The 10902-nt window shown below is 53.4% G+C and overlaps 1 protein-coding gene across 2 annotated transcripts; it reads left to right on the forward strand.

Moving 5' to 3' along the window:
* Nucleotides 1-6816: 6816 nt before the first annotated feature.
* LOC308062496 (acrosin-like) lies at nt 6817-9146 on the forward strand. 2 transcript variants are annotated; one of them, XR_013927609.1, is made up of 3 exons: nt 6817-7076; nt 7415-8112; nt 8577-9146. XR_013927609.1 is itself a non-coding variant. In XM_080384087.1 (2 exons), the coding sequence occupies exons 1-2, from the start codon at nt 6916-6918 to the stop codon at nt 7800-7802; spliced, it is 549 nt and encodes a 182-aa protein (XP_080240213.1). In that variant the 5' UTR covers nt 6817-6915; the 3' UTR covers nt 7803-8153. The 2 variants fall into 2 exon arrangements, 1 of the variants encoding a protein (XP_080240213.1); XM_080384087.1 differs by lacking the exon at nt 8577-9146 and having other exon boundaries at nt 7415-8153.
* Nucleotides 9147-10902: the final 1756 nt, after the last annotated feature.

The raw sequence follows: 10902 nt of genomic DNA on the forward strand, positions 1-10902 counted from the left end.
AGCAACTCTGCAGCAGAGAGCACCGGGTGGGCAGGGAGGCAGCACTGGCTCTGTCATATAAACTCCCAAATTAGGGGACTCTTGAGTGAGTGCTAAACTCTCATATTGTGTTGAACTGCATGTGTAAGACTTGTGTGCACAAAGGTGAGGTCAAGCTGACCCCCTGTAAAGTTGTCAAAATTGGTGACTGAAGAGATTCCTAATTAAGGGCTTCAGCCTTGGGAAGGACGGGAGAGAAAGAAGAGATGGTGAAGAGTGGCTCACGTTACTAGTGACATCGCAATGGCACCACGAAGCCCCGCTGGCTGTGGGCATACTCCCTGGATACCGGCCGGCCCCAGCCCGCAGCGGGAGGGTGGCCATCCCACAGCAACACCGGCCCCGCATCACCACCACCATGTGCCAGCGGGTCTGCTGGGCACTGCCGCCATGCAGGAGACAGAACAGGAGCCCCTGGACCAGCTGCCAGCGCTGACGGTGCAGTGGCACAGGGGCAGAGGTGCTGCTGGTGTTGGCAGTGGCGTTGGTAATGGCACTGGTGCCGGCTGGCCCCACGGCCGAGGGCTGGGAGCAGTGATGGCTGCAGCCGCTCAGCGCTGGTGAGATGGAGATGTGCTGGCACATGGAGCTGGGCAGGACCGGTTGCCATCCTTTGGCCCAAATGCACTTGCATGCTTCCACTCAATCGCCTGCCTGTGTGTGTGTATGTTCTACCCGTTCTTTAAAAAATTGGCCAGAAAGAAAGGAAAGCATTTATGCACGCTTGACACAAAGTAAAGTTTGACCTTGTGGCCCCTCTTGAGGCCAACCAACCGGCAGACGTCCCCTAAGGATTCTCACAGGAGTCAAAGGCTTCACCATCCCCTCTCTGGAGGAGGAGGAAGTGCATGTTGCTGAAGCGACCACAGAGCATCTGCTCTGCTGTTCAGTGGATGGGCAGGTCAGCGGCAGCATGAGAAATGCTCCCTTGTCCGACATGTGCCAGATCACTCCGAGTTTGCAGGCTCTGGACAGCAAGTGAAGACCAAAAGCCCAGGAAGGGAGAACTTGGCTGTGCAAGGTGGGGTGACAGCACAAGTGGAAAGAAACGCCAAAAGACAGAAGCAAGAGGCTTCTGGCGGCCAGAAGATTAAAGAAAAAAAGGACAGAAAGGTGAAGAACGAGGATGAAAGATAAGCAAGCCCTCAGCAGCATCAGGAGAAATATTTCCTGACTCCTTGCTGCCTGTTTCAGGTGCATGGGTGTCGCATGCTGGTCTGTGACCAGAGCATGGTTCTCTCTGTATTCTCGGGAACAGAATTAAGACTCAAAACGGAGTCAAGAGCCAAGGAACTTTATTTGCCCAACAAGAAATCTGCAAATGCCAAGGGAGAGAGAGAGAGAGATACAGAGAGAAAAAGGAGGGAAAAAAGAAGGGAAGAAAGAAAGAATTCACAGCAATAGCTACACCCCAGTGCTGTGGTGTCCCAACAGTCCGATTCGTTTCCAAGTCTGGTGCGGGAATGTTCCGTCCGACGTTAGTTGCTTCCAGCTTTTATACAGTTGTTTCAAGCTGTTCTGCTTCGCCACGCCTTCCACCCAGCAATGGTGTACGTGCCCAGCATGGTCCTCAGGGGCCTCCAAGCACCTTTACCCCCCTGACCCCAAGGTCTGGGTGCATGCACAGGGGTTTGGTTAAGTTTTGCAGGATCAGCATCCCCTCATTGCTCCATGGCATCAATCGGTCTCCTCCTTTAACAATGTATAGATAAATCTCTGCGGTGGCAGTGGTGTTATCTTCCTGCCTTAACAACGTATAGGTAGATCATTCACTGTGGCGATGGCATGAGTTTCCTGCCATAGCAATGTTGGGACAACACCTCTGCTGTGGCGATGATGGGTCTCACCGGCGCAGTCTCTTACACCACCCTGTGGCTCAACATCGCTAACTTATGAATTGTTCTCTGAGGTGACATGAACGATAGAGTAGAGAAAGGAGGAAGGAATAGAGACATGGTCCCTGGTTTCAGGAGGAGAAGAAGAAGAAGAAGAAGAAGAAGAAGTAAAGGTTTACAAGGATAATTACAAGATAATGTGCATTCACAAGGGCAAGTAGAAGTATCATAATAAAAATCAAAGCGATAGTTAGCACAACAAAGGTGGCAAAATAAATTGGTACAAGAACATACAGGTATTCCATTATTTCCTGCAAATTCAACGACACAAAGCGAAGCAATTGCAGTCCTCGTGGTTAAAGCAGTCTGCTGCCCTGCTTTGCTAAAGTCGCGGTCAGGATACGCAGTAGGAAAATAGATTTCCACGCCCCCTTAGCTTAATGCGCATGTATCGTCTGGGTCTAGGAACTTCGGTCGCCAATTTAGGTAAAAGAAAATAAGCAATAACACTATACAATCTGTATTACTGATGGTGTAGTTTGGTGCACAGCACGAATTTGTTTAACACCGTTGAACAGTGTTAATATGGTATAAACTCTGAGTTTATAAGTTGAGAGTATAAACAGAGTGTAAACAGCGTTAAACACAGACAGTAGTTATAAAATGCATCTTAGCTACAACATGTTGAATCAATTGTATAAAACATGGTAAAACATATAAAAAAATACAGGGTAAAAACATCAGCATGGCAAGACCACATAACAAATAAAATAGGGTTCGCTTAACTCATGGACCACCAGGGAGCCAGGAAAACATGTCAATGTCCCAGCCTTTCCATGTCTGGACAGGAACACGGGCCAGCTTTCATATTCCTGCAGTAACCCGTTCAACATTTTTGCCGCTATCATCAATTTTTAAGCAGCAATTAGAATCATTTAGTTTACCACAAACACCTCCTTCTTTGGCTAGCAGGTCATCAAGAACCGTGCGATGCTGCATATGTTTGCATTTGTGTAGCCTGATCTGCCAATAGGCCAAGGGCATGTGCTGTCTCGTTAGTAATGATCTGCAGCACAACTTGCAATGGAATAATGCGATTTAGATTATAGATAGGTTCTCGAGCACCGCTGAGCCACTCATTGGGGTTCCATGTGGCAGGTCCACAGTGTTTTATGATACGTTGAGGGGTCCACTTCTCTTGGCCCCAAGTTTGATCACTACCACCTGTTACAGAAGTGTCAATGGACCGCCGATGTCGATTAAGGTCATCATATCTCCTAACTCCCAAACTGTCTCCATTTTCCTCTGGTAGCAGGCAACAGAAGGGGCGCATATAACCCACAGAACATGTTCCACTCCAATGATTTGGCAATTTTCGATAGGCGTGATGACCACAAATCCAATAATGACCTTTCAGGGTCAGAGTTCCATTTATAAATGGTCCATCTCCTTCGCGCCTTACATCGGAATTACATGGAGTTTCAAAATAAGTGGTATCTTTTAAGCCAAAGGGTGCTTAATTCAATTATTTGCCTTTTCCCCTTTAATCCAAAGATCACATTTCCATGCTCCTACGGGGCTACTATAGTTACACTTAACGGTAACTGTGTGGTTAGTTATGCACACAGATGCACATAGATGGCACAAGTCCAAGGGTCAGGTTCCCTTAATACCTTAGCTCCACTAAGATTGCTACTAGACCAAAAGTTATCAAATAGTTTTGTATGTCCAGTTCATGGACCCGTGCCCAACTTAGCCTGCGAGAGATAACTTTTCCATTGGTGGTGTTGCTTTACAAACACCATAACATGTCCCCCTCGACATGAAGAGACTGGTTATAAGTTGAACAATTAATAGGTCGACAGCCTGGAATAATACAAAGATTTCCATATTTAAATGTCTAGTTACACACTCTGTGACCCACAAAAATTCCATTGCTGTTGTTCCGATTAAGACAGTATTCTCCTTTTCCTGGAACTTGGATTTATCTGTAGGACAAGGCCTCAAGGACAAGAGTCCAAGTACTGATAGCCTGATGAATAGAGTCTTGTTAGAACTTGTAGGGCACTAGCCCTGGGAACAAAGGAACAAGCTAACTGCAGACCCCTGAGCCGCTACAGTTGAGGAGGCAACCAGACGGACAGAGAAACAAGTAGCCAGATAAGGGAACGCTTAGCGCCGATATGTAACTTGGCTAATCAAGAAAGCCGCCTAGAAAGAAACCCCCTAACTTTGGAATAGAAATTGTTGCTATGTCAAGGTAAACCAATAAGCTCCTATTGTTCTAACGGTGTGCCTTAAATATCAACCAATCAGTGTTTTTTACGCTTAAGATTTAACCAATCAGTGTGTAATATGTAGAAGGTAGAAACGTATATATGTGTAAGAAAATCACTAATAAATGGACAACTTGCTTGCATCAAGCTGCGTCCCGTCTCTTCATTTGCCGCACCAAGCCTGCTAGGAGTGCAGAGGAGTTGCGCTCTGTGCTACGAGGAGCACCTGAGGCCTCTGGACAGAAAGCCGGACTTGTTTGGGGAGGGAGCATGCTCCAGCATCATCTGCAGAGCCATAAGAACTCCTTTCACTGCATGATCAAGAGGAAGCAAAGGGCATGCCCATGCTTCCAGAGATCAAAGTTCAGCTGGAGGCATGCCCTGCAGTCCTGGGTAGGAACAGAGCTGGGAGCTGCAGCACCATGGCTTGCCGCGGCCCAAGCACAGAGCAAGAGGAGGACGGTCCTGGCAGCTTCAGAGGCAGGCCCTTCTGCAGCTCCCGCAGGGGGGGCATGCCTAGGTGGGCAGCAGCTGAGGGCATGCATGCTCAAGCACCTCCAAGTCCTTCCTGCCTCTGGGAGGTGGAGAGGTGGCCAGTGGTTGGCAGGCCTGGTCCTCTTGCAAGGTGGGGATGCTGGGGCTGAGCAAGAGCGTTGGCTGACACTGTAGGACATCCACATGCCTGAATCCTGGCTCCTTGATCCCCCCTTCTCTCCATTTGCCGTGCTTATATGTGCCCCTCATCTTCCCTGAGTGCTGCCTCTCTCAGCCCTGCTCTCCTCCCAGAGACGGGGCCAACCCCAGTTATTTTTTCCCCCCTTTGCTCCCAGGTTTGCCCCATCTGTCAACACACATGGTCTTTGGGTGTTGTTAGCTAGGTCACCTTGGACTTGTGTGCCATTACTGACGGGCTTGCCTGGGAACTGCTGTCTCTGCCAGAGTCCTCTCCGCCAAATGACCCCAATCTCTTCCTCCAAGCGTCTGTGAAGTGTGGCCACCTCTGACGGCATTCCCCGCTGGCCACCTGCCAAAACTGGTGCTGAAAGAGCAGGGTTTCCCCAGCAGACAAGTTGTCATCTCCAAGGCCACCTTCTGCCTGCTCTCAGCAGACACATGGGAACCGGCAGCCGGTCCCTTTTCAAAACACAAAGCAGCCTTGAGCCCGCTTGCTTGGAGGCCAGTTCTGGGGCCTAGGAAGCCCTGCTGCGCCTCAAGGGCCTTGAGAGCAGCTCTTCCACTTTCAGACAGAGCCTGCCCGCTCCTCCTCCTCGGGACCCGGTTGCTCCCTCCGCTGTGCGCCTTATGCCTCGCCACAGAAGCCAGGATGGCAGCAGGCAGCTGCCGCACCTTTCACAAGCTTGGAGGCTGCCATCCTTCAAGCCATTGCCCTCGACCCTCCAGGGACCTAGCCCTGCTGTGCAAATGCAATGCACATGCCTGGCTCCTGCTTCTCTCCTGCACTCCAGCAGGTGAGTGAGCAAGGCTCCTTCAGTCAGCGGCAGAAGGCAGACTGATGAGACAAGGCTGATGCAGGATTCACCAAAGCCACGGACAACGATTGCATGTAGGTTTGAGAGCAGGAGCATCCTTCTCTCCCTAGAGCTTCACAACGATTGCCCTTGCCACAAGTGCCATGGTCAGTGTGTGCCCAGAACAGCAATCCAACTCACAGACAGCAAGGACACGACGCCTGCCAGAGCGCGTTGCTGTGGCTGACATCGCCAGTGAGGAGTGTGCTGCACCTGCATTTCACTGTGCTTTGTGCAGGAAGGTTGACGTCACTGGGCTGTGCTTGGCTTATTTGGCTTGCCCAGCACTGCTTGCCTGCCACAGCCATCAAAAGATTGGCTCTTCAACACCCAAGCACGCGCATGCTGCTGTAGTCATTGTGTTCTTTGTTGTGTGTCTGTTTATTGGGAAGCAGCCGGTGGCACAGGGCTGCAGAGAGCAGGGCGGCAGGGAACTTCCCAAAGAGGCTGCGAGGCCACTCTGGGTGCTGCCCTGTGAGCTGTTAGCAGGCAGAGCTGGGAGCCAGGCGCTGCTGCCTGCCACGGGGCCTGCCCACCCTGATCGTGCAAGCAGGGCATGCCACAAGGCTCTGTCGGGGGTGTGCAATCCCAGCTTCTGCCTCCAGTCCTGCTTGGAACCCCTCCTGTTGCCACCCGTCCCTCCCCCACCGCCACCACGCCCAGCACCTGGAACCAGGCACTCTGTGACATCAGCCCCGCATCCAAGAGAACCCCAGGCAACAGGAATCCTGCAGGCAGTACGTCGGCAGCCACACTGGTGGTGACAAGCCCTCGTTCTTGCAGCTGCCACATGTTGCTGGTAGTGATGGATGTTCTCCTCCTCCTCGTTGTCCTGCTGGCCATGTGCTGTCCTGTGCACGGCACATGGGATAGCTGTGGGTAAGTGGCCCGAGGCTCTGGGGGGGAGATTGGGCAACCCTTGTGAGCTTCTCTGGAGGGGTCCTGCTTGTCCCCCATGGCCACCCCAGTGGCTCTTGAAGGCCATGTGGGAGGCTCAGCTCCTTGCCATCACCCAGGCTGCCAGCACAGCTCATCTACGGGCTGAAGCAGAAAGCGGGGAAAGGGGAGTGGGCACACAGCCCACGGGTTTCCTCGGCCCTTCTGGCCATGCCTTGAGGGGAGGGAAGATGTCTGGCCTTTAGCCGGAATGGCGCAAGCTTGCATGGAGCTAACCAGAATGGAGTTTCTGGTTACAGAGGCACCTGCGGCCTTCGGCCTGCGGCTTTTCACTACGGCATGTCGCGCGTTGTGGGTGGCAGAGATGCCCAGCCAGGGGCCTGGCCTTGGATCGTCAGCATCGAGGCTCCCCTGGAAGGAGGCACGGCGCACATCTGCGGGGGCTCCCTCATCAGCCCACAGTGGGTCCTCACATCAGCCCACTGCTTCATCGAGGCCAGGTAAGGAGGACCAGGGATCGGAGCTAGCCCCACACTCTAGCAGGTGCCCTGAGCACAGCAGCACGTGCTGCAGCATGTCCTGTTGCCCTGCAGTACGCCCAGTGCCTGGGCACTCCGCAGCCACCTGAGAGGCCGCTCAGGAGAAGGCTGAGCTTGTGCCACTGCTTCCCAGCAGCCTCCAGCTCGACACTGCTTGAGCCCAAGGAGCATGTGGTCTGTCGCACCCTCCCAAGCACTGCTTTCCTCTCTGCCTTGCCAAGCAGAAGGCAGGGCGACTGCTGTGCTGCTGCAGCATGTGGCTCTGCTCCCTCTGAGCCCTCTCTCCATCTGCCTTCCAGGAACATCACCATGTGGCAGGTGGTGGTAGGTGCCACCCGGCTGACCCAGCTGGGACCTGAGGCCCAGGCGCGCAACATCAAGCAGCTGCTGGTTCACCAGCACTTCAATAATATCACACGGAGGAACGACATTGCCTTGCTGGAACTGGAGCAGCCTGTCCAGTGCAACAGCTATGTACAGCTTGCCTGCGTGCCCGATGCCTCACTGAGAGTCTCGGAGCTGACAGAGTGCTACGTCAGTGGCTGGGGTGCCAGGACTGCAAGAGGTGAGCTCCCAAAATGTAGTCACGTTGCGAGTGCAAGCTTGGCCAGCTTGGGGAGGCAGGTTGCTCTTCCTGACGGCAGAGGCGAAAGCCAGAATCAGGCTGTGGGGACGTATGCCTCTTAGAGAGGGGGGCGTGAGCCGCTGACCCAGAGCAAGGCAGAAAGGAAGGAGCGGTCCAGCGCCTCCCCACATGCAAAGCCGAGCCCCGGGATAGGGCTTCAGTCACGCAGGGAAGGAGAACTGGCAATGAGCTGCTGGGTGTTCATTTCTTTCTGTGCTCTTCACAGATGGAGGATTGGCATATGTGCTGCAGGAGGCCCAGGTCCACCTCATTGATGCCGGGGTCTGTAACAGCAGCGGCTGGTACAAAGGGGCCATCCACACCCACAACATCTGTGCTGGCTATCCGCAGGGTGGCATCGACACCTGCCAGGTAGGAGCGTGCTACAAGCCAAGCCCCGGCAGCACGGGCAGTCCTGCCACAACTGCCCAAACCTGCACCGTCACGGGCTTGTCCTGGCCACTCACACTCCCATTGCTGTGTCCCACTGCTGAGGGCCTTACCCCCCTTCCCCTTTTGCACGCCTTTGCCCAGGGCCTGCCTGCCTTGTCCCAGAGGCCTGGCACTATGTCCACAAAGCCCACCCAGTGCCCTTGGCAGCCCAGAGCTTCACCATCCCAAACGTGCAACATCCTTCTGCAGCACCTGCAGGACAAGTGTGCCGCAGGGAGAGCGAGCCCTGCCTTACAGGCCCACCGCCCCCTCCCAGGCAAGCTTCTCCAGAGCTTGGCTGGCCACTAAATACAGCTCTGGAAGTGCCACGAGAGGGAAGGAGCCAGCCACTGGGCTGACGGTGGCCACCCAACAACCCCTTCATCCTTTCTCCTCTGCTGCAGGGGGACAGCGGTGGGCCTCTTGTGTGCCAAGACAAGAGCGCTGACTACTTCTGGCTTGTTGGCCTGACCAGCTGGGGGATGGGCTGTGCGAGAGCAAAGAAGCCCGGAGTCTACACCTCCACCCAGCACTTCTACAACTGGATCCTGGAACAGATGGGCCTGCACACAGCAGTAGCGACTACTGCAAGGCCGCAGCCAGCCTTCACCTCCACCCCCGTTCACAGGCCAACACCAACAGAAGCAGGAAGGTTTATACCCTGCCCACTTCCAGTGCAGAAGCTGTGGGATTTCCTTACGTGGCTGCACAAGTTGGTGCAGTTCCTAATAGGAGAAAAGGTTTGATCAGCAGGACAAAGAGGATCCAGGGCTGGCTGCAGCGCACCACCACCATTTCCCGCTGGGGCAATGCCTGCTGATGCAATGGCGGCCTCAGTGTCAAAGGCCTGCTCTGTCCTGCCCGCGCTCCTCTCAACGGAAGAGCTCAGCTGGCTGAGTCCCTGCAATAAAGTGTTTCAGTTCTGTGGCTAACCAGGCGCCAGTCCTCTTCAGTCTCGTGTGCAAGGCCAGGACTTCCACACCCGGCACCTGCCGAAGGAAGCAGGCTGCGGGCAGACAAGTCGGGCACAAAGGGTCACAGCAAAGGGCTGAAGCTCTGCCTGCTGAGCAAGGAGGATGAGGGTGCAGTGGAATAAGGGAAGGCAGGTCACTGCGGGGCTCAGGGCCTTGGGGATGGCAGTTGGAAGCACAGAATGCCTTAGGCCCGCTCCTGGTGGGATCCCTGTGTGTGTCTCTATGAGGCGCAAGCGAACTTGAACGTGGACTCTCAGGGCCCAGGAAACAGAGATCTAGAAAGACCCAAGGCTTGCACCAGGCACTGCTGAGGGAGCCTTGGCTTTGAGCCCCACATATGACATGGACTTAATTTCCAGACTGTTATCTGAGGCATCTACGAACACGCTGTGCTTATGAATCCAGGGAGTGAAGCTGTGTTTCTCTTTCAGTAGCCTCATCCTCTGGTCTCATGGTTTCATGCCGGCGGGCAACCAAGCACCACGCAGCCGCCTGCTCACTCCCCCTCATCCGGAGGGCTGGGGAGGAGAATCAGAAAGGAATGTAAAACTTGAGGGTTGAGATAAGAACAATTTAATAATTTAAACAGAATAAAGAGGTAGGAACATCAGTAATAACAATGATAATAGTAACAATTAGGATGGAAAGGTGGGGGAAAAGGGTAAAATCCAAAGGAAAAGGGAAAAGGGGAGAAAACCCCCAAGTGATGCACAGTACAACTGCTCACCACGTGCTGACTGATGCGCAGCCAGTCTCCGAGCAACGATCCCTCCCCAGCTAACCCTCCTACTTTCTATACCAAGCATGACGTCCCATGGTATGGAATACCTCTTTGGCTGGTTCAGGGCAGCTGACCTGGCTGTGTCCCTTCCCAGTCTCTTGTGCTCCCCCAGCCCTCTGGCTGGCAAGGCCCAAGAATCCAAAAAGCCCTTGACTTTAGTATAAACATTACCCAGCAACAACTAAGAACATCAGTGCGGCTATCAACATTGTTCTCACATCACAGGCAAAACACAGCACTGTACTAGCCACTAAGAAGAAAATTAACTCTATCCCAACTGAAACCAGGACATCTGGAAACCCCGGAAAGGCCTGGACTGCATTCACATGGGTGTAAGCAGTGGTTCCATCTGCAGGGATACTTGTCAAGGTATTGCTTTGTCTGTGTCAATCTGTTTTGCCTTTCACATTCATTGTGGCACTCTCTCTGTGTGTATGTTCGTGTGTCTGGCTCTTTGGAATGCAGCTGCACGCGCGTGGGAATATCCATTTAGGCTGGCATAGGAGCAGCCCCCCAGGTGCCCACCTCATTCAGATCAACCAGACCTGAAAGGAGAAATCCCACAGTGTTCAGAAGCCTGCCGGCTCTGGCTGCTCCGTAACAGAGTGGGCAAGGAAACCCAAAGCAACTCTGCAGCAGAGAGCACCGGGTGGGCAGGGAGGCAGCACTGGCTCTGTCATATAAACTCCCAAATTAGGGGACTCTTGAGTGAGTGCTAAACTCTCATATTGTGTTGAACTGCATGTGTAAGACTTGTGTGCACAAAGGTGAGGTCAAGCTGACCCCCTGTAAAGTTGTCAAAATTGGTGACTGAAGAGATTCCTAATTAAGGGCTTCAGCCTTGGGAAGGACGGGAGAGAAAGAAGAGATGGTGAAGAGTGGCTCACGTTACTAGTGACATCGCAATGGCACCACGAAGCCCCGCTGGCTGTGGGCATACTCCCTGGATACCGGCCGGCCCCAGCCCGCAGCGGG

The sequence above is a fragment of the Falco punctatus genome (genome assembly GCF_963210335.1).
Source record: "Falco punctatus genome assembly, chromosome: 4".
NCBI lineage: Eukaryota > Metazoa > Chordata > Aves > Falconiformes > Falconidae > Falco > Falco punctatus.